This window comes from Myxine glutinosa, chromosome 14 (genome assembly GCF_964187855.1).
Source record: "Myxine glutinosa chromosome 14, kmMyxGlut1.1, whole genome shotgun sequence".
Lineage (NCBI taxonomy): Eukaryota > Metazoa > Chordata > Myxini > Myxiniformes > Myxinidae > Myxine > Myxine glutinosa.
This window is the reverse complement of record NC_136274.1, coordinates 49,741,124-49,765,360: the sequence shown is the minus strand read 5'-3', so window position 1 is coordinate 49,765,360 and position 24,237 is coordinate 49,741,124. Positions and strand designations below refer to the sequence as shown.

Genomic DNA, 24,237 nt, shown 5'->3' with positions numbered 1-24,237 from the left:
CAGGTTTCCATGTTGATATTTTATCAGGTAGTAATAATTTGCCAGTTTCAGGGACGTTGACATATTACGTATGCAAAAATTTCAAAACATTCAAGTCCTTCATTCTCCCCTTTTCTTGTAATCAGCCTCCTTGCTTCCAATCTTCCTGTTTGCTCCAAATGATTATTATTATTTTTTTTTTCATTCTCCCTGCATCCCTCATAACCACTTTTCTCTCCTTCCGTTAATTCAATCTCAGTTTTAACAATCATTCCACCCCCAACACAACACATCCTTTTAGATGCACGTTACACTCAAATATCCTCTTAGAGGTCTGGAGGGGAAAAAAAAACTAATCAGAAAACACACAAAGTCAAATTCCAGAAGGGTGAGCCAAGTGTAAGGGACATCAAAGACAAAAACCACTGTCATATTATGCTCAACTAACGACATGGAATTTGAAATGTACTTTGTCAATCAAAGTTACCTCAACGTGGTTCTGGTTGTGTTTGTGTTTGTTTGCGAGAATGAGAAGAGAGAATAACAAAACAGCAATGGTGTCAGATCATCCGGCAAATTCAAATGATGGAAGGCCTTTCACTCCAAGATCAGTCACCTACGAAACGAAACAAAAGAAGCAAATGATCTTTACCAGCTTTGGAAAATTGAACATGCACAAGTATATAATTAATCATCACCCATTTTAACCCACCATTACAAACTGAATGAAAGGCAAACATGGACAGCGATGATAACAATCCGACTCAAGTTCTTCAGATGTTTCCCCGGTGTGTGTGAGCCTAACTAACACACACACACGCACACGCACACGCACACGCACACGCACACGCATCATGATGCACCCCTAACCGTGATCGGTGAGGACACAACTTCGTGTCCCATTACAGCATTAGACATTGTCTTTCACTCCAACCATTACAACCAGGAAGCATCACCATTATTTTTAGAGGTCGGAAGTTCAATGAAGATAATTATTGAAGTTATCCGACCTGGATGAACGCCGTGATGATACCGTCATGACTGCTGCCACCAGGCATTTCATCCGCTTCGTGACAGCATTTGATCTTGGCATCTTTGCACAACAAGCCTCGTGTGGACTCAACGGTTAAGGTGGCTGCCTTAAGATATTAGAGTCATGAGTTTGATCCTCTGCCATGCCAATGAACTAACACCAAGTGGGTTGACTCAGTCTGTCATCCTCAGTCTGCTAAAATGTGTATCAGCTTTCTGGGGAAATAAGGCATTTGAGTATCCAGCGTGGGAGTGGCGACTCGTCCAGGATTGTACTCCTTAGCCAAATGAAACTGCCTCGGAAGCTCCTATGCGCCTCGCGGCGTGAAAGGAATAGTTATTATTATCTTTGCACTGCAAGTGGCCCTTCTGGGGCTGCGGTCATGACATCATCATGACGGTATCGTCACAGTTTGGCCAGGTCGGTGAACTTAATTAATCATAAACAGTACAGTATATAACAATATACAGTCATGGCCAAAAATATTGGCACACTTGCACTTTTTTCAAATAATGCACCATTTCTTCCAGAAAATTCTTGAAATAAAAAATATTTTGGTGTCCACAAATGTATTTCTTTGGTTTATAGTGGAACAAGACAAAAATAGCTGAAAAAAATACAAAATCTTAGGTGATTCCACACATAAATCCTAAAATGGCCCGGACAATATTATTGGCACCTTTTAGAAGTTGTAAGAAAAAAAATTAGATTTCAAAAAGGTGATTCTTCTTTACTTTGGAATTGAACTCTACTGTGGTTAGATGCAGGTGCCTGCAATATAAAAATCACTCATTCAACCAGTTTGAATAGAGAAACGGAGTCATTCTGCTGTTTTGTGTCACTGTGTGTACCGCAATGCGCATGGAGAAAAGAAAGAAAACCAGAGAATTGTCTGAGGAGGTCAGACACAAGATTGTAGCCAGGTATGGACAATCTCAAGGCTACAAGTCCATCTACAGAGACCTTGATGTTACTGTGTCCACCGTACGCAATGTTATCAGGAAGTTTAAGGCCCATGGCATTGTAGCCAACCTACCTGGACGTGGCCGCAAGAAAAAACTTGATCGAAGATTGCAGCGAAGGATTGTTCGAATGGTGGAGAAAACACCTCAATCAACTACCAAACAGATTCACGCTGATCTTCAGAAACAAGGTACGACAGTTTCAACTCGCACAATCCGTCACCAACTCAATGAAAGGGGGCTCTATGGTAGGAGACCCAGGAGGGCCCCATTGCTTGCTGAGAGAGAGACATAAGAAAGCTGGACTGGAGTTTTCCAAAACATACCTGAGCAAGCCAAAATCCTTCTGGGAGAATGTCCTGTGGACACATGAGATCAAATTAGAGCTTTTTGGTAAAGCACATCATCTCTATGTTTACAGAACCTTCAAAGTCTTCACAAAATGAAGCCTTCAAAGAAAAGAACACCTTCCCTACAGTCAAACATTGAGGAGGTTCAATGATGTTTTGGGATTGCTGTGCTGCCTCTGGCACCGGGTGCATTGGATGGCATCATGAAATCAGGAGATTACCAAGGCATTTTGGAGCACAATGTTCAACCCAGTGTCAGAAAGCTGGGTCTCCATCGAAGGTCATGGGTCTTTGCAGCAGGACATTGACACCAAGCACACTTCAAAAAGCACACAGGAATGGTTCAAGACAAAACGCTGGACTGTTCTGAAGTGGCCAGCAATGAGTCCAGATCTAAATCCCATTGAACACCTGTGGGGAGATCTGAAAACAGCAGTTGGGAGAAGGCACCCTTCAAATCTGGGAGAACTGGAGCAGTTTGCACAAGAAGAGTGGGCCAAGCTTTTGTCCAAAGTCTGTGCTACAAAATATTAAGTCTAGGGCGTCAATAATTTTGTCAATGCCATTTCTTTTTATTTTCTGATTTAAAAGGATATATTAAGTTCTGAATCAAAAACAAAGGTTCTGTTATATTAATAGTGAAATAAAGAATTGTGGAGACCAAATACCTTTGTCAATTTCAACTTATTTTTAGAGAAAATTGTGAGTTATTTGAAAAAGTGCAAGGGTGCCAATATTTTTTGGCCACGACTATATATATATATATTGTTATATACAGTGCCTTCATAAAGTATTCACACCCCTTGACTTTTTTCACATTTTGTTGTGTTACAAACTGAAATTAAAAATGGATTCAATTGAGACGTTTTGTCACTTCTTTACACATAATACCCCATAAAGTCAAAGTGTAATTCTTTTTTTTTTTAGAAACTTTTTCAAAATGATTAAAAATGAAAATCTGAAATATCTAATTTACATAAGTATTCAGCCCCCTGAGTCAATACTTTGTGGAAGCACCTTTGGCAGCAATTACAGCTTTGAGTCTTCTTGGGTATGTCTGTATCAGCTTTGCACATCTGGATTTGGGGAGTTTCTCCACTTCTTCCTTGCAGATTTGCTCAAGCTCTGTCAAGATGGATTGGAGCATCGGTGAACAGCAATCTTCAAATCTTTCCATAGATTCTGAACGGGATTCTGGGCTGAATGTCTGGGCTTTGGCTGGGCCACTCAACGACTTTCATGTTTTTGTTCTGAAGCCATTCCAGTGTTGCTTTTGCTGTGTGCTTGAGGTCATTATTCAGTTGGACTGTGGTGAGGATTTACGCTCCAAGGTGTTTTTCACTCTGAAGCAGGTTATCCTCAAGCATTTGTCTGTATTTGGCTCCATTCATTGTTCCCTCTATCCTTGACTCCCAGTCCCTGCCACTGAAAAGCATCCCCATGGTATGATGCTACCACCACGCTGCTTCACAGTAGGGATGTTGTTAGATGGGTGATGAGCTGTGCTCTGTTTCCGCTAGGCATAGTGCTTTGCATTCAGGCCAGACAGTTCAATTTTCATCTCATCAGACCACAGAATCTTTTGCCTCATGCTTTGGGCCTTTCATATGCCTTTTTACAATCTCTAGGCGTGCTGTCATGTGGTTTCTTCTTTGGAGTGTCTTCCGTCTGGCCAATCTCACATAAATCCGAGATTTGTGAAGAGCAGTTGTCCTTCTTGCAGGTTCTTTCATCTCAGCCTGTCATTCAGTTCTTGGTCACCTTCCTGACCAAGGTCTTTCTTGCCCGATTGCTCAGTCTGGTCGGACGGCCAGCTCTAGCAGGTGTCTGGGTATTTCCATATTCTTACCAATTCCTAATGATGGAGCTCACTGTGCTCTTTGGAACTTTCAACACTCTAGAAATTGTTTGATACCCTTCACCAGATCTATGCCTCCTCACAATTCTATTTCGGAGTTCTACAGACAGTTCCTTGGACTTCATGATAGAGTTTCTGCTCTGACATGTACTGTCAACTGTGGCACCTTACATAAAAAGGTGTGTTTCCTTCTAAATTATGTTCAATCATGAATTGGCCACATGTTGACTCCAATCAAGTTGTGGAGATATCTCAAGGATGATCAAACGAAATTGGATGCACCTAAGCTCAATTTGGAGTGTCACCGCAAAGGGGTTGAATACTTATTGACGAAAGACGTTTCAGCTTTTCATTTTCAATTGATTTGTAAAACTTTCTAGAAAGGCACTAAGTAGTTCCTCGATCATCAAATGAAACAATTGCTTCATCGGCTGAAACCAAAATTGTCAGACAGACAGTGAGTGAATTTCTTAACCCCGATTTGTGTTATGTGCACAGGATGGATTTTGATTGCTGGTTCCAACTGATATGTATTCTTACCTTTTGTTTTTGCCAAAATTCATATATTAGTATGAGTTCCCTTACAAGGACCGTTAAGGTAGGAGGAAGTCATGAGGCCCCTCATAGTCAGTGCAATTGTTGCCTACTTGTGGTTGTTTGTCCGTGCTCTGTTTTTAATTGGTGAAGCCGCTTCAATATTTGGCTATGTCCTTCCTTCCATCTGTCTATCAAAAATGAAGAATAATAATTAGAAAACCTTTCTAACCCACCGTGTTTAATTCTACAGGGTTCTAAAGGGTAATTCTAAAGGGTAATTCTAATGGGTATTTCTAATGGGTATTTCTAAAGGATATTTCTAAAGGGTATTTCCAAAGGGTATTTCCAAAGGGTAATTCTAAAGGGTGATTCTAAAGGGTGATTCTAAAGGGTGATTCTAAAGGGTGATTCTAAAGGGTGATTCTAAAGGGTGATTCTAAAGGGTGATTCTAAAGGGTAGGTCTAAAGGGTAATTGTAATGGGTAATTGTAATGGGTAATTGTAGTGGGTTTTGTTCGTTTCTAGGCGTTGCCTATTTTACATGAAAAATGCCAAAATGAGGCACTTTCTTCGGACATGGGTGCGATATTTTTTTCATAAATGCCAAGCGTCAAGCAAGGAAGCAGTACGTAGCATTCTTAAAGTCTTTCGTATGTCTTGACTGGGGTTGGGTTTGAACCGCTGACCTCCCAGACTCAGAATGGATGTTCTAACAATTACTCCACCGAGTCTGGCCCAAGTATCAACGTACTTTTCACTGAATCTTTACACAGTCCTCAATAAATCAACATTATTACATTGAATCTCAAACAACCTTGTTTATGGTGTCCACAGCACCAGAGACGTGGGAATGATATACTTGACACCACCAAGGATACCACAAATACTCTGCAATACCTCTCAGTGGTCCACTGACCATTTAAAATGAGAGTGGAGATCTGACATCAATCTGTCCACGTGATATCCCAAAGGCTCACAGAATTTATTTGCAGAAATGCAAACCTGATTACACGCATCTCCATAAATGTCTAGCAACAGTGGGGAGGGCCATCCTACTCTGAATTTTATTTTCAACTCCAATTTTTGGCTCTCATCACAGGACAAGAGTCAATCAGCATTAACATGAGATTTTCCCAAGGTATAATGTTCTCATTAAACATCTAGACAAGTACTGAAAATAGGGCCTGACTGTCAACTCTGACGACATTAAGAATTCCAAGTAATGAATAACAAGTTTTTGATCAGGGCATAAGTAATGGCAGTAGTTGGTAAGGGTCATGCCAACCAACCATGGCCCTTCCCAAGTACAACAATTTCTCCACAGTTCCCTGTTGTCGAAGACTTCTGAACTTGACACAGCGATGTCCAACTGACAACATATCCAATTTTAAGATGTGTGCATGCACCCACATACCCGGAACAATCCTCCACTGAGAGGCTGTTGGAGCAACCCAGCTTCATCCAAGCCCTCATGTGCTGTTGTGACATACAGGTCTGTGAGTTGTAACCCACCGAAGCAACAAGAGGTGGTCTTGTCAACTGGCAGCTTAACTACTTGCAGTCTCTGGCCTGCAACAAGTACGACATGGGAATCAGTCAAGGCGTTATTTGTATCCCTCAAAATATTGCAAAATTCCAGGGCTTTTTGTTACGTCTCATTGAAAAACTAAAAATTGTCTTCTGTCACCTGATGTTATGCCAACCTCCTCACAATCCTACTCAGTCCCTCCCTTCCCAAGACCCCCGACCCCAATCATCAATACATTGCCATAGCCATCTCACTTGCATTGGCACAGGTGCTAACAAGTTTTTTTTCTTGCACATCATCTCAATTAATCTATACACAGTCACCTCCAAGTTGTCTAGCCTGGGTTCGAATCCCGACCCAGCTCTAAATGGTCATCCCGGTGTTCACAGGCAGGATAATTCATCAATGGGTGTGCCGTCCCTCGAATGGACGTTAAACTGTGTGTCCCATGATCTGCCGGCATTAGTTTATGGATGTTAAAGATCCCATTATGTCCTTGGCGAAGAGTTGGCGAGCTATCGCCGGAACCATGGACAAATTCCGAATTCCTGCCCTAACCAGCAGAGGGCATTGCATCAGAGGCACAGCTGCACCCTCAGGCACTGGTGCTACCCCGCAGCCTTGTGCTGCATACGAACGAAGAAGAATAAATATATAATGCCCTTGCCTTTGAAACAAACTTCAAACATCTGTGTTGGCTCATACTGTCGCAAATTTTATTTATCAATCACATAATCGTGGATCACACTATAGAAGATTAAAAGTATTTGTTATTCTCAACATAGCCTGGCGTTGCCTTAGCGGTTAGGGTGCCGGCTTGGGATCCGAGAATCCTGTGTTCGAATCCCGGTCGATCGCTGAATTAACGCCAGGGGGGTTGACTCAGCCTGTCATCCTTCTGAGGTCGGCTAATTGAGTACCAGTTCACTGGTAATTCCCTGTGTGTCGCAAGAGGCGACTAACAGGGTTGGCGGCAGGAAGAGCATCCGGCCATAAAATATTGCTTCAAAAAGGGGACCACAGTGCCCAAAAAAGGCCAACCCCTGCTCTGCGAGGAAAAATGGCCTCTAAAGGTGGTTATTCATTCGCAACATAGCACAGGACCAGCAATGGTTAATGAATAATTTTCAAAAATGTGGAAGCTCTTGGATATTTAAATGAACTGGATTTTTTTTGTCCACTCAAGACTTATTGTGGAGCTTCAAAAGAAATCACATGAGAGGACAAAGACACGAGGAGACAACAGTGTTCTTGAACATGAATTACAAGGGCAGCTACCACATAAAACACAGTGTGTTTGTACATTTGTAAAGATGTCTGTGCCCCTTCATATTTGAGTAGGGTTTTAAAGGCCAATACAATCTTTTAACACGATTGTGTGTTCACTACGGTTTATTTTTGAGGATAAAAACCCTGAAAAACATTTTCCATCGAGTATACCTCTCTTCACATTGGAATTGTATAAGGGAATTCCCATTGGAGCTTCACAGAGGGGAATTCCTAAATGGCCAAGTGTTTAGAGAAAGTGCGCATTCACAGCATTTTGCAAGCTCCGTTCATCATCGAAATGGCCACGAAATGCTTCATTCTGGGAGTTCAACAACCAGTAGTCACTGGGTACCAAGGGCTCTTATGTTACACTAATGACGAGAGCATTAGTAGACACTTGCCAAAGCACTACAGCATTTGGGATTAGAATCTAGAGTAACAGCATCACAATTTATAACTACATGGTATTCATAGAACATTTACCCTGCACAGTCAAGTTGGTGTGAGCCAACTCTTCTGTTTTTGAGGTTTTTTCCCTTTAATCCAATATGGCTGCCAGACCACGTGACGGATGACATCATAAATTTATATTCTCTAATATAATTGTTGCGTAGATCACACTCAATAAATTTCAAACGGATCGGATCAAGCGTTGTACTTCTCGAATTATGACATAATTAAGGCACCTAATTAAGGCACCGATGACATTAACATAACTTATTCCCCATATGGAGTACTTGACAATGAGCATTCTTTCAATTTTTCCATGCAGCAGTTTCGGAGATATAGAGGTGCAAAGTTTTTCCAAGATGGCGCCCGTACCACGTGGCCTATGATGTCATTATTATCAGGAAAAATTCTACAGGAGGAGCTGTAGAAGCTATGGTGAAAGCTATGGTGAAAATTGCGTGTCCATCGGACCTGCAGAGAAAAACAAATTATACTGATCTGATCAAGCGTTGTACTTGTCGAATTATGAGGTCATAATTAAGGCATCGGTGACATCATCATTAACATATTTTATTCCCCATGGGGAGTACTTGACAACGCGTCATGTTTCAATTTTTTTTTCCGTGCAGCCGTTTCAGGGATATAGAAGTGCACCGTTTTTCAAAGATGGTGTCCGTACCATGATACCAGTGATGTCATAATTATTACTGCAAAATTCGACAGGAGAAGACGCGCTCCTATGTTGCAAAATTTCGTGTCAATCGGACCAACGCTTGCTGAGAAAATGAATTTTAAAAAATGCAGACATGTACGTACGTTCGCCACACGTACGCACGCACCCGATCGCTTAACCCTGCTTTTCACTTCATGAGCGCAGGGTAAAAATTCCACAAACAACATGCACAAGTACCGACCTGAATTGGGGTCAATGCAAATCACTCTGCCTCCATTGTAACATGCAAGCCATATCTTTCCACCAGCATCCATGCACAGACCATCAGGTATTGCATCTTCCTTCTCGCACTGATACACCGTTTGTCGATTGTCTGCCATGAGATTGGAAATGGGGGAAGGCCCATCAGGAAAATGTCACACTACAATCAAGATAAATCGAGAACCATAACTCTACTCTAAATACCCACAATGGTATGTAACCTCATGCTTCAGATACAGACACCGGTTGCCATAGAAACACACACACACACACACACACACACACACACACACCTAGAACAGCACGCTCGGTAGAGTGCATACCCTCAGCCAGGCTAAGTGTATTAATTCAGTTTACATTTTGGATCCCAATGATAGGCCATATCTAGATCCAGACCTGAACCAGAACCGAATCTGCTTGGTCGTGTCACCTGACCAACTCAGCAACCTAATTTTGTCATAACTCGTCCACAACTTTTTGAAACATCATGCTATACATCGTTTTTGACCCCATCTCTCAAAGGTGAAGAATCACTTTAAAAAGAAGTGGTAAACATATGCCTTAAACACACTGGATTAGAATCTCAATACCGATTTCATCCCCGGTCCACAAACCTCACCAATGTTTCCCGTGGTCAAATCATAGTCAAAAGCATCCACACGATACTTCAGGCTGTCTACGTAGTACAATTTTCTCCCATCCAGAGACCAACCCAGCCCATTGGACACATCCACAGGAGACAAGAGGCGACGGACAGTTCCGGACACATCCAGGGAGTACAGGGAGCCCTGTCCAAGCTCCAACTCAGCTGGCTTCAGTTCTAGCGCCATTGTGCCTGTTGGAACACAACGGACATGTACTCGTATATCTATGTGAACGACACAAAAAAGCAGAGGGCATGTGCTTTAGAAAGTGTGTGAAGCTGCAAGGTGTGTAAATTAGTTTGAGGCGACTGCAAGATGGTATATGTACCAGCAAGCATACGCCCCTCGGGGTCGGCCTTGCCATCGTTGAAACGGTTATTGGGTTTGTCATTGTCAACTTCAGCATAAGTTAACAGAGCAGGAGCAGTTTCCCAGTCCATGGCAGCAATCTTGAGGCCGCAGGCCACCATGTAACCTCCAGCCACTCTCGGAACAACGCAACTAACCGTTTTCTCTGCGGAATAAGATATGGAGAGGTTGCCCAAAATACCACAACATCATGATATCACGTCTCAAAAAATGATCTTAGCTGAGGTTGAATTTTCAAAAAAGGTCTTCTTTCATATGCAGCACAATGCTGCAGGGTATCATCATTGGCTGCGGGGTGGCTGCGCAGCTGATGCAATGCCCTCTACTGGTTGGGGCAGGAATTTGTAATTTGGCCAGAGTGCCGGCAGTAGCTCACCTACCCTTTGCAAAGGATCCCACACCGTGGGATCTTTAGCATCCACCAACTAATGTCGTCAGTCGGGACGGCCAGTTTAACGTCTAACCGAGGGATGGCACGCACATTGATAAATCATGCAGCCTGTTAAACACCTGGATGACAGTTTACAGCTGGGCCGAGATTCAAACCAAGGCTCGATAGCTTAGAGGTATGTGTGCATACCTCTCAGCTACCCTACCAGCCATTCAAATAGTCGATCAAAAAATATTATACCCCAATTGTTATGGAACAGGTACAAAATCAAACCAAAATAACAATGTTTTTCAAACTTTGCCAACAAATTTGAAATAATAAGCAAAGCCAATTTTTTTTACTGGAAGTTAAAATAACATTTCAAATTGGAACAAGCATGCTTTAGTCACATTGCCCTTGAACTTCATGTTCACTTGATCAGGTACTTGACGAGGTACTTGATGAAGGCCAATCTACGTGGAAAAAGTATCACATTGAGGTTTTGTCTCTTTTCCAGTTTGAGGATATAGGTAGAAATGGCTTTTCATGGACAGTATTTTAGTGCCCAACCCAAGTTGTTATGCAAGAGTCAATGACAAGTGTGAGCTAGCACATCACAAGGACACCAAACCATGTTCAGCAGGAAGATCACCCCCTCTGTAAAGGTGGCAGATGAGCCACATAGGTTTTAGGCATCAAATATGAAGCTTGTGGCCAGGTTTCATAAAAAATAGCAAGTTTGGTTTAAGCGATAATGACTGAAGTGTTTACAGACCCACTCACTCACTCACTGACTGGCTGGCCTAGTGGCCTGCGGACACTGCTCAATCGCAAAAGCTCACCGGGCTAAAGTCCAGGTGAGCTAATACAATTGGTACTTAGGTCTGTTTTATGGAGGAGCTAATCTATAGGGAAACGTGTTTACAGACTGACAAAGCGAAGGTGCTGATGGATAGCAAGCTTGAAATAATGGAGGGAAGAAAATGATGCCCCCACACAGGGCATTCGTCCCACAGAAGAGAGAGGAGAATCAATATCCAGTCTGGACTTTTGGAGGAAAAGCTGCTGTGGGTTTCTGGAAGAATGCGATGTGGTGGGGTTGGGGACTGCAGGTGGATAGAGGGAAAGGAGGTTGGGTGGAGCGAAGTCGTAAATGATCTCCTGCCACTTCTTTGAGTCCACAAAGGCACCTGCAGTCAGCAAGGAGCAGATCTTAGTGTGACGCTTTGCCAAGAAATGCCAATTGATTTGAAAAGATTTGGATGCGATTGGCTCCGAGGCAGAGAGTTGGGAAGCAGCTGTGCCATTCCTGAGTAGGGAGGATCTTTGGTACTTCGGATGCAGGCCTTACACATGGTGAGTAGCTATGTGTGGCTCAGTTAGCTCTGCAGAGAACGCTAAAAGCATTGGCCAGCCTTAGATGCCAGTTTGGAGATATGGGCTACCCAGTACAGATTTTAACGGATAGTAAGCTCCAGGGATTGCAACCTTTTCAGGAGTTGGTCAAAGAAGTAAACAGAGGAAACGGGGAGCGGCAATAATGGGGGATAGCAGCTGATCCTTGGAGGACAAAGTGAGAGCAAGAGACTTCCCTTCATTGAAAGACATGTTCCAGGTAGCTCACCACTGACCAACCGCTCATCTCGTCTGGATTTGTAGATGAGGATGGCATGGCAGCTTGCTTATCAAAAGTGTGGCAAACATCTCCACAGGGTGGAATCATTAGCAAAACAGTTCAGAGGTTATATAGAGATAGCAATATGTGATTGGGGACCTTGGCATATGAAGAAGACAGAATTACGGAAGTCAGATTTTTCAAGAGACTCCATTAAGAATACAACATGACCCAATCCCTTATGAGTGAAGCTGCAGAAGGGTAATCGGTGACAGACTTGACCAGTGCCACCAGGATTTGGAGGATGGTGGGGGCCTGGGTAGTCAAATGGCAGGTGAGCCTCATGCCGGGTATTGTCGAAGGAAAGATACACACCGGTTGTGGGCTAGGCAGAGGGATTGTGATCCCATCTGTTGGGTTCGCTTTCATGTGGAGAAATCAATCTGCCTTTTTTGCAATTGTCTCACCACATGCATCCACGTCTGAGTGGTGGGATGTTGGAGGCAAGAAAGGATGCACCGGTGATGAGGTGAACACATTTGCTCACTCACTGTGCCAGTAAGACAAGGAAAGAATAATACAGGTAGTGATTGGAACAAAGGTTTAACCCATGCCATTTTTTACAAGGTTCAAAATGCCAGTTTTACCTCTTCAATGGAAGCAAGAAATTGCTTATACTGCATAAGAAACTAGAACAGCACTCGGTAGAACGCATACCTCCACCAAGCTGAACAGTTTATGTTTTGTATCCCAATAATAGGCCGGACCTGGATTCGGACCTGAACCAAAATCTAATCGGCTTGTTCTTGTCATCTAACCAACTCGTCCACCTAGTTTTGTCATAACTCATCGATAACTTTTTTTAAATATCATGTTATATATCGCTTTTCGCCCTATCTCTCAATGGTGAAGAATCACTTAAAAACAACCACCGTTTAGAGGCCATTTTTCCCCGCAAGCGGGGGTTGGCCTTTTTCGGGAACCGTGGTTGTTGTTGTTTTTTGGTCCCCTTTTTGAAGCAATGTTTTACGGCCGGATGCCCTTTCTGACGCCAACCCTTTTTGCCGCCTTTAGCGACAAACAGGGAATTACCAGTGAACTGGTACTCAATTTGTCGACCTCGGAATGATGACAGGCTGAGTCAACCCCCCTGGCGTTAATTGATGCTTGATTAATGTTAATTTGATGATTAATGATTATGGTTGATTATGGTTGATTGATGTTAATGGTGAAGAATCACTTAAAAACAACCACCTTTAGAGGCCATTTTTCCCCGCAAGCGGGGGTTGGCCTTTTTCGGGAACCGTGGTTGTTGTTGTTTTTTGGTCCCCTTTTTGAAGCAATGTTTTACGGCCGGATGCCCTTCCTGACGCCAACCCTTTTTGCCGCCTTTAGCGACAAACAGGGAATTACCAGTGAACTGGTACTCAATTTGCCGACCTCGGAAGGATGACAGGCTGAGTCAACCCCCCTGGCGTTAATTGATGCTTGATTAATGTTAATTTGATGATTAATGATTATGGTTGATTATGGTTGATTGATGTTAATGGTGAAGAATCACTTAAAAATTAAATAATGCTCGTATCTGAATCCATAATCAGATCTTCACCAAAATTGAATCAATTCTTCCTTGTCAGACACCCAACCGGTCCACCAAGCTTCGACCAAATCTGTCCACAACTTTTTGAGATATCCTGCTATATATCGGTTTCGGTCCTATCTCCCAATGGTGAGAATCTCTTTTAAAAATTCTAGTAGCCGGATTCGAATCCGGATCTTCACCAAAATCTAATCATTTCGTCCTCGTCACATACGCTACATCCCTGCAAATTTCGTCCGAATCCGTCCACACATTTTGAGATATATTATTCACAGACAGACAAACAAACAAACAAACAGACAGACAGGGGTGAAAACATTCCCTCCATCCACCAGGTAAAAATTGTTTTGTGGGTTCCCACCAAATGTGCGGGTCTCTGACTGCTTGGTATTTGGATCCCATCGACCAACAGTCCCCGCCAGGACATCCACATACAGCAGCGTACTCGTGCGCGCCTCCCATAACGGTGACTCGCCCACTCGGCAGCCAAGCTCGGCAACGCACTCCACTTTCACCATGAGGGCAAATGTGCACACCGGGGCACGGCAGAATTGTGCAAGAGCCTGGGACGAGGACGTGGCAGGGAAAGGGGAGTGAGGGAGTGAAGATGAGGTGAAAATGAGGAGCTACGCTTACCGATTACCATTGTATACACAAAGAATTAAGTTAAGCACCCCCCCCGTTTTTTTACAACCTCGCACAGTACAAGTTTGTTGTCGTCAAAACAGTGTAATATACCCATGATATTGCTATATTTTCTGGAGAAGTGATATTATGGTCACATAAAAACATAACAATCATGCCGTTTTCAATATTTTATTCTGAATAATTTAAGGTGAAATTTTTTGGGAATTTTAGGCATATTTTCACCTCAATTTAAGTATGGAGCTATAGGTCCATCACGGACAGTGTGGATGACGTTTATGTTTTCTAACGTACAGTCATTGTTCTGAGAAGACCTCTAGCGATCTTTGCGTCAATAACGTGTGTAGGACCCACGTGATCGGATCACTGACTCAACCCTACGTCTCATAGACCCTGTAAGCCGTCGTATGCGTTGCTGTGGCAGGTTGTTCCATTCCCGATGTAATGCACGTTCCAATTCATCCAGATTGGCTATTGGAGGGACCATCTTCGCAATTTGTTGTCCCAACATGTCCCAAACGTGCTCGAGGGGGTTCAACCTGCCACAGCAACGCATACGACGGCTTACAGGGTCTATGAGACGTAGGGTTGAGTCAGTGATCCGATCACGTGGGTCCTACACACGTTATTGACGCAAAGATCGCTAGAGGTCTTCTCAGAACAATGACTGTACGTTAGAAAACATAAACGTCATCCACACTGTCCGTGATGGACCTATAGCTCCATACTTAAATTGAGGTGAAAATATGCCTAAAATTCCCAAAAAATTTCACCTTAAATTATTCAGAATAAAATATTGAAAACGGCATGATTGTTATGTTTTTATGTGACCATAATATCACTTCTCCAGAAAATATAGCAATATCATGGGTATATTACACTGTTTTGACGACAACAAACTTGTAATGTGCGAGGTTGTAAAAAAACGTGGGGGGTGCTTAACTTAATTCTTTGTGTATATATGTATAATAGATGGCCACGCACGACTAAATAACAGCACATTATTGAAAGGTTTTCATTCGCATTCCCAGATGAAATGAAATATAATCCATCACATTTCAGATGACATCTCATTGACTGAAAGAAAAGTATAAATAGTAATCATCAGCTGCTTCCACATGCCCAACGACCCTTCAACTGTGTGTACACGGTGTTTGCACAACGTACTTGCCGTGGAGCTGTGCACCTGCAGCTTTGGATCTGTGCAGTGAGACGGCTCATCCACGTCTGTGCTCCCATGTGCCGGCTTTATATTTGGTTTCGAAGTTAATTATCCACTGAAACCCAATTCCCTTTACTCATCACACTGCTCAAATAAAGAAATAATTAACTGGCTGCATCTTGCCAACGGTTATAATAATTGATTGTCCAACTTGCAAGTCACCCATGGCCACCCATTGGAAAAATAGCCTGCATCACCAAATTGAATGAGCAGAGCAGTCAAGTGCTTGTGAGTAGAATGCGAGGGAAGACAAGGAGAGAGATATGTGTGTGTAGTTTTTAGCTAACGTACGACAAAGTCGAGAGGAGTTGTTAAAGCCATTACGACGTCCTTCAGTCAGTCAGTCATTTCTTCCACCAATGGGTCCATTAATATTTTTTTCTTTTTTTGCCATACTCCTCTGACTTTGAAGCAGCTCAACGGATCATTTTGAAACTCAGCACGATGGATGATCCATGACGTTGACGCACAAAAAGGAATGGAGCCCTTTTTATTTAACTTTCGTCCAGGTGTTGAAATAATTAGCTTATTAACTCAAAATGTAATCAATGCTGCTATGTCAAGATACTGTCGTCACACGTAGCGAGATACCAACACCTCACGAGATGTTTCGTTGTTTAATTACCTCCGACACCATAGGTGGACGGAGGTTATGTTTTCACCCCTGGCTATGTACACATGTTTGTCTGTGAACAAAATATCTCAAAAGGTTGTGGACGGATTCGGACGAAATTTGGCAAAAATGTCACATATGTGACAAGGCCGATACGATTCGATTTTGGTGAAGATCTGAATATGGATTCGGATATGAGAATTATTTAATTTTTTTAAGTGATTCTTCACCATTGGGAGTTCGGGCCCAAAACTATACATAGCAGGATATCTCAAAAAGTTATAGACGGCTTTGGACGAAACGTGGTGGACCGGTTGTGTGTGTGACAAGGACGAATCGATTCGATTTTGGTGAAGATCTGAATATGGATTCGGATATGAGAATTATTTAATTTTTTTAAGTGATTCTTCACCATTGGGAGTTCGGGCCCAAAACTATACATAGCAGGATATCTCAAAAAGTTATGGACGGCTTTCGACGAAACTTGGTGGACCGGTTGTGTGTGTGACAAGGACGATTCGATTCGATTTTGGTGAAGATCTGAATATGGATTCGGATATGAGAATTTATTTTTTTTTAAAGCGATTCTTCACCATTGGAAGTTCGGGCCCAAAACTATACATAGCAGGATATCTCAAAAAGTTATGGATGGCTTTGGAGGAAACTTGGTGGACAGGTTCTGTGTGTAAAAGGACGAATCGATTCCATTTTGGTGAAGATCTGAATATGCATTCGGATATGAGAATTATTTAATTTTTTAGGTGATTCTTCACCATTGGGAGTTCGGGCCCACAACTATACATAGCAGGATATCTCAAAAGGTTATGGACGGCTTTGGAGGAAACTTGGTGGACCGGTTGTGTGTGTGACAAGGACGAATCGATTCAATTTTGGTGAAGATCTGAATATGGATTCGGATATAAGAATTATTTAATTTTTTTAAGTGATTCTTCACCATTGGGAGATAAGGCCCAAAACGATACATAGCAGGATATCTCAAAAAGTTATGGATGGATTTGGACGAAACTTGTTGGACCGGTTATGTGTGTGACAAGGACGAATCAATTCAATTTTGGTGAAGATCCGGATCCGGATCCAGCTCGTAGAATTTTTAAGCGATTCTTCACCATTGCGTGATATGGCCAACCAGGTGGAGGTATGCTCTCTACTGAGTGCCGTTCTAATTTAAACTTTTTTATTATCCATGCCAAAGGAGAGGGTATTGTATTTAGGTATGTTCGTCCGCACACAATGTAAGTGTATTAATTACATACTTGAAGGAGCTGGGGCTCCCACGTCGATCGGAAGAATGGACGCGACAAAAAGCTGGAATTCATCCGAGTTGCTTTAATCAAACCAAACACTCAGGCACTCTGAAAAGCCCGTTTATCGGGCAGCAATATATATACATATTATCCCGGAGCGTTTGCCCAGGAAAGGCGAGAGGGGGCGTGGCCCAGCGTCCTGGCTGCGGCCTGGCAAGTTGAGGGCGAGCCTGCCCGGGCATGCCCGGGCGTCCCGACCAAGGCCTGGGAAGTTGAGCGCGGGCCTGCCCGGGCGTCCTGGACGAGCCCGGCATGGTGATCGCTCCGCGTCCTTGATAGGTGCAAGGCGATTGTGAAAACCCAGCGGTAGCCGCTACACACGTCCCCCCAGATTCGACTTGCACCGGCAGGGTCAATTTGAGGGGGGTCCTGATGACCCGGCCGAAGCGACCCCTGGCGGGTCGTGGGAGGGGGTCCGGTGTGGTGGTGGGCGGTCGAGTGGGGGGCACCGTGGACGGGGGGCGGCCTCGCCGCGGCGGAAGGGCCACCCGTGGTGGGTGGTCGACGTCCACGTTCGCCGGCTTGAGGCGGTCCACCGCAATCCGGTCCGACCTGCCGCCGATGTCGATGACGAACGACTTGTCGTCCCGTCGCAGCACCCGGAAGGGCCCGTCGTACGGCGGCCGGAGTGGCCCCCGATGTGCATCGTGACGCACAAAAACATACTCCGCTGTGCGAAGTGCTGGGGGGACGTAGGACTGGGGGTCACCGTGGTGGGATGTTGGCACGGGGGCAAACCGTCGGGCGGCCTCCTGGAGGTCCGAGCGCTGGTGAGCTGCGGACCAGGGACTGGTAGCGTCGGGCACGAATTCGCCCGGGACGTGTAGCGCCTGGCCATAGACAAGCTCGGCGGTGGATGCCTGGAGGTCCTCCTTGGGGGCCGTGCGGAGGCCCAAAAGGACCCACGGCAGCCGGTCGGCCCAACCGCCGTCTTGAAGGCCGGCCATGAGCGCGGCCTTCATGGAGCGGTGGAATCGCTCGCACAACCCGTTTGCTTGGGGGTGGTAGGCCGTAGTACGGTGGAGCTTGACCCCCAAGTTGCGGGCGACCGCGCCCCACAGCTCGGAGGTGAACTGTGGTCCGCGGTCTGACGAGATGTCCGCCGGTGCGCCGAAGCGGGCGACCCAGGTGGCGATGAAAGCCTGCGCCACATCGGCGGTGGTGGTGGAGACGAGGGGAACGGCCTCCGGCCACCTGGTGGTCCTGTCCACCATGGTGAGCAGGTGTGTGAACCCCCGTGACGGGGGGAGGGGGCCCACCAGATCCACGTTGACGTGGTCGAAACGTCGTTCGGGCACGGTGAAAGGTGCCAGCGGGGCCTGGGTGTGTCGGTGGACCTTGGCCCGTTGGCAGGCCGTGCAGGTGCTGGTCCAATCGCGGGCGTCCCGACGAAGACCGTGCCAGACGAATCGCGCCGACACCAGCTTCTGGGAAGCTTTCCGGCCCGGGTGGGAAAGGCCGTGGAGGGAGGCGAAGATGCGGCGTTGCCAGGTGACGGGCACGATGGGGCGAGGCTGGCCTTGGGAGACGTCGCAGAGCAGGACAGTGTCCGCGAAGGGGATGTCGGCCAGGCGGAGGCCCGTGTCCGCCGCCCGGAGGACTTGCACCGTGGTGTCGGTGGTTTGGTCCGCCGCCATAAGCGCAAAGTCCACGCCCAGGTGGACCGCGTTGGCGCTGGCCCGGGAAAGACAGTCGGACACGGCGTTGTTTTTGCCGGCGACGTGCCGGATGTCCGTGGTAAACTCCGACACGGCGGAGAGGTGGCGCTGTTGGCGGGCCGACCACGGCTCCGTGACCTTGGCCATGGCGTAAACCAACGGCTTGTGGTCGACGAACGCCGTGAAAGGTCGGCCCTCCAGGAGGTGGCGGAAATGGCGGACGGCCAGGTGTAGACCGAGGAGCTCCCGGTCAAACGTGCTGTATTTGAGCTCGTTCGGCCGGAGCTGCCGGCTGAAAAAAGCGAGTGGCTGCCAAACCCCGTTCACCCATTGCTCATGTACGGCGCCCACCGCGTAGTCGGAGGCATCCGTGGTGAGGGCGATGGGAGCGTTGAGCACCGGGTGAGCGAGCAGTGTTGCGTCGGCGAGGGCCCGCTTTGAGCTTTGGAAGGCCGCATCCATTGCTGCGGACCAGGCGATGTCGTGCTTGGCCGGCTTGCCCCGGAGGGCTTCGTAGAGGGGCCGCATGAGTTGAGCAGCGCGGGGCACGAAGCGGTGATAAAAATTCACCATTCCCAGGAATTCCTGCAGGGCCTTTATGGTGCGGGGACGCGGGAACGTGGTGATGGCCTCGACCTTGGTTGGCAGCGGCACGGCCCCGTTCTTGGTGATGTGGTGGCCCAAAAAATCAACGGCCGTCGTGCCGAAGTGGCATTTGGCCGGGTTGACGATGAGGCCGTGCTCGCTGAGGCGCCCGAACAGTGTTCGGAGGTGGAGGAGGTGCTCGGCCCGGGACGTGCTGGCGACGAGGATGTCGTCCAGGTAAACGAAAAGGAACGGCAGGTCACGCAGCACGCCGTCCATCAAGCGCTGGAACGCCTGAGCCGCATTCTTGAGACCAAACGGCATCCGCAAGAATTCGAATAAGCCGAACGGCGTGATGACTGTCGTTTTAGGGACGTCGGCCGCCCTGACAGGTACCTGGTGATATCCCCGTATGAGATCAATTTTCGAAAAAATGACCCGTCCCGCCAGACAGGCGGAGAAGTCTTGGATATGCGGGATCGGGTACCTGTCGGGGGTGGTAGCGTCATTGAGACGGCGGTAGTCGCCACACGGGCGCCATCCACCCCCCGGCTTTGGCACGATGTGCAGTGGCGAGGCCCACGCGCTATCGGAGCGCCGCACGATGCCGAGGTGCTCCAACGCGTCGAATTCGGCCTTCGCCACGGCGAGCTTGGCTGGGTCGAGGCGGCGGGCCCTGGCGTAGACCGGCTGGCCCGTGGTTGGTATGTGGTGCTCGATCCCATGCCGTACTGCGACGGCCGAAAACGTCGGCCGCGTGAGGGCCGGGAACTCCGTGAGCAGGCGAGCAAACTCGTTCGCCGCCGGGACGGCGCATGCCAGCTCGGTCAGCGCGGAGCTGCTCAATGTGCATACCAGGGAGCTGAAGGTTTCGGCGTTGATTAAATGACGCCGTTGGACGTCCACCAGCAGTCCGTGTGCGCAGAGGAAGTCGGCGCCTAGCAGAGCCATGGGCACGTTTGCGGTTACAAACGTCCAAGCAAAGCGTTGGCCGCCGAAGCAGAGGGTGACGTTGCGTGGGCCGAAGGTGCGGATGGTCGATCCGTTGGCCGCAACCAAGGAGGGGCCGCAAACCGCGGATTGCCTGTCCTGGTCAGAGGCGGGTATGACGCTCAGTTGGGCGCCGGTGTCGCACAGGAAGCACCGTCCGGATGCTTTATCCGTGATGAACAGTAAGTTGCCCGTGTGGCCGGCGCTCATGGCTGGTAATGAACGCCGGCCCGGCCGTTTCCCGGCCTGCCGAAGGTGCACGGGGGTCGGCATGTCCGGGCCTTCTGTCCGAACCCGGCATGATAGTAACACCACGCTTGGTGAGGTGGAGGCCCCGGTCGCCGTGCTGGAGTGGTCGGCTCGGTGTAGCGGCCGCCAATTGCGTCGGCAGTTCGGTCGTCGACCGTGCCGGGTGCTCGGGCGCCATGGGTGTTGCGTCGGACGGCGGTGTGGTCCCATGTCGCCGCTGCGATGCGCTGTCCTGCGGCGGAGATCTTGTCGGCTTCTCTGGCAAGGGCCCGGGGATCTGTGATCGTCGTGCTTGCCAGGGCGAGGCGTACCGGGTTAGGCAGCTGACGGAGGAACAGCTCCCGGAACAGGAATGCCGGAGAGTGCTCGCCGAGCAGTGAAAGCATGTAGTCCATTCGCTCGGAAGGGCGCGTGTCGCCGAGCTCGGGCAGGTCGAGCAGGCGCCGTGCGCGCTCCACCGATGGGAGGGCAAAAGCGTCGAGGAGAAGCTTCTTAATCGCGCCGTATTTGTCAGCGGCTGGCGGGCTCTCGAGGAGGCTCAGGGCGCGGGCCGCGGTGGCCGAACCGAGCGCTGCTACCACATGGTGGAAGCGGGGTGTCGTCGGCCGTGATGCCTCGCAGGGCGAACAGGGAATCCGCCTGTGCGAACCAAACCGCCGCGTGAGCCTCCCAGAAGGTAGGCAGTTTAAGGGCGGACTGCCGTGTCCATGTCGGTAGGTCACCAATGAAGGAGCTGGGGCTCCCACGTCGATCGGAAGAATGGACGCGACAAAAAGCTGGAATTCATCCGAGTTGCTTTAATCAAACCAAACACTCAGGCACTCTGAAAAGCCCGTTTATCGGGCAGCAATATATATACATATTATCCCGGAGCGTTTGCCCAGGAAAGGCGAGAGGGGGCGTGGCCCAGCGTCCTGGCTGCGGCCTGGCGCGAGCCTGCCCTGGCATGCCCGGGCGTCCCGACCGAGGCCTGGCAAGTTGAGCGCGGGCCTGCCCGGGCGTCCTGGACGAGCCCGGCATGGTGATCGCTCCGCGTCCTTGATAGGTGCAAGGCGATTGTGAAAACCCAGCGGTAGCCGCTACATACTATTGAAAAACCTTAGGACCCTGAAAATCCCTAAGACTCATAAGACTCTTTATATTAAGACTCCTCAACCCCTTTAGAACCTTAAGACCAGACCTAAGTACCTAGAAGACCCTTTTAAGACCTCTACGATGAACCCTTAAGGCTTAAGAACATCAAGATCCGCTTTATCACCTCATATAGCGTTACTATGACCACACTCCATCGTGAGACGAGCGCCTGTACCACGTGGTACATGACCCTTCATAAACTTTTGATGTACACATGATAAAACTAGAACGACACTCGGTAGAGAGCATACTTCCACCAGGCTGAACAGTTTACGCTTTGTATCTTCTGATAGACCAGATCAGGATTCAGACCTGAACCAAAATCGAAGCCTACCCAAACCTTCTTGTGACCTACCCAACTCATTCACCTAGTTTTGTCATAACTCGTCCACAACTTTTTTTAAATATCATGCTACATATCGTTTTTTGCGAATCACTCAATGGTGAAGTCTCGTATCGAATCTTCACCAAAATCGAATCGATTCGTCCTTGTCACACACACAACCTGTCCACCAAGTTTCGGCCAAATCCATCCACAACTTGAGATAATCTGTTCACAGACAGACAAATAGGTTTTTCAACTATGCACACAACTTCCATCTACCTACAACTTTCAGCTCATATGAAAGAATAATGATTAATCAAGTTTTGACGTTGTTATTTAATACCTCGCGCACGCGAAACGAAGAGCGGGGTTAAATTTAAGCAATTGATTCACTTCTGTGTTGTTTGTGTTCCATTACCAGTCGGCAATCAGCTTGCTATCGCTTGCCAAGCAACCCGTTCCTTATCAACCGCGTCATTGGAGTGCTGAAGGCACTTGAAAAGTTTATTAACAATGAAACACCATCGTCCGTCCGTTCATCGAGAAACGTCAGCTTATGTTGAGAAACAACTTAATTTCAATTGAATATTATTTCAACACAAATCGGAAAACGAACCTGTTCGGCTGGTTCGCGCGTGCGCAGAAGCGCGAGATAATATTTTTCGGGTCTGGCTGCCTGGTGTTAAAATTTAAATATTCAAGAAGTCTGAACTCAGAAATAAACGTAGACGTTTATTTAAACGACACCATAATTGAACACGCGCGTCGAAATGTGACAGCCATGAAAAAGCACACCGACTTCTTCCCGGAGCCAGAATAGGTAATACCGGAAAAGCGAACGTATACATCATGCGTAATACCGGAAATGCTTACGTAATAATTCATGCGTAATGCACAGTGCCCAACACTTGGGACGTGTTACATTACCAATCAGCTTGTAGACCTTGTGGCAATCATAAGCAGGAACCAGACTACATTAAAAAAAACCCACCGTTTAGAGGCCATTTTTCCCGCAAGCGGGGGTTGGCCTTTTTTCGGGAACCGTGGTTGTTGTTGTTTTTTTGTCCCCCTTTTTGAAGCAATGTTTTACGGCTGGATGCCCTTCCTGACGCCAACCCTTTTTGCCGCCTTTAACGACAAACAGGGAATTACCAGTGAACTGGTACTCAATGGTGTTGAGAACCAGACTACATCACCGTACGAAATCTCACTGATGCTTTATTCAATCTCGGTGAGGTAAGAAAAAAAACAAAAAAACAACAACAACCGGAAGCTTGCCTGGAATCATGACAATGACATAATTCCTGTATCAACACAGACCTGTTATAACTTCTTCAGTTTTTGAGTTCAGTTATAACTTCAGTCTTGAGTTATGGTGTAAAGTTCACAAGGAGGAGGTCGAGGGGTGTTTGACGAAAAAACTTGGGAAACGTGATCCAGGCATGATATTGACATGATGCTACTTAACTTTCACCCAAGTAAACACTTTTGGGAATTTGGTGGGAGAGGGGAAGGTTGGGAAGGCAGCAATGCCATGGGGAGGGGAGTGGATTGGGGGGGAGGGGAGTGGATTGGGGGGAAGGGCAGGAGTGGGATGGGGGGGGAAGGGCAGGAGTGGGATGGGGGGGGAAGGGCAGGAGTGGGATGGGGGGGGGGGAGAGCAGGAGTGGGATGGGGGGAGGGCAGGAGTGGGATGGGGGGAGGGCAGGAGTGGGATGGGGGGAGGGCAGGAGTGGGATGGGGGGAGGGCAGGAGTGGGATGGGGGGAGGGCAGGAGTGGGATGGGGGGAGGGCAGGAGTGGGATGGGGGGAGGGCAGGAGTGGGATGGGGGGGAGGGCAGGAGTGGGATGGGGGGGAGGGCAGGAGTGGGATGGGGGGGAGGGCAGGAGTGGGATGGGGGGGAGGGCAGGAGTGGGATGGGGGGGAGGGCAGGAGTGGGATGGGGGGGAGGGCAGGAGTGGGATGGGGGGGAGGGCAGGAGTGGGATGGGGG

The 24,237-nt window shown here is 47.4% G+C and overlaps 1 protein-coding gene across 5 annotated transcripts; it reads right to left on the bottom strand.

Annotated features, from left to right (window-relative positions):
• RGN (regucalcin) lies at positions 1–23,282 on the bottom strand. 5 transcript variants are annotated; one of them, XM_068135691.2, is made up of 7 exons: positions 23,118–23,282; positions 13,860–14,061; positions 9,873–10,058; positions 9,520–9,735; positions 8,881–9,012; positions 6,134–6,288; positions 1–595 (listed from the first exon to the last, which is right to left on the bottom strand). In XM_068135691.2, exons 1-7 carry the CDS (start codon positions 23,127–23,129, stop codon positions 545–547), a joined length of 954 nt encoding a protein of 317 aa, XP_067991792.2. In that variant the 5' UTR covers positions 23,130–23,282; the 3' UTR covers positions 1–544. The 5 variants fall into 5 exon arrangements, with proteins under 5 accessions (XP_067991792.2, XP_078624266.1, XP_078624265.1 ...); XM_078768140.1 differs by having other exon boundaries at positions 23,172–23,265; XM_078768139.1 differs by lacking the exon at positions 23,118–23,282 and adding an exon at positions 22,861–23,093.
• Between the last annotated feature and the right edge of the window lie 955 nt (positions 23,283–24,237).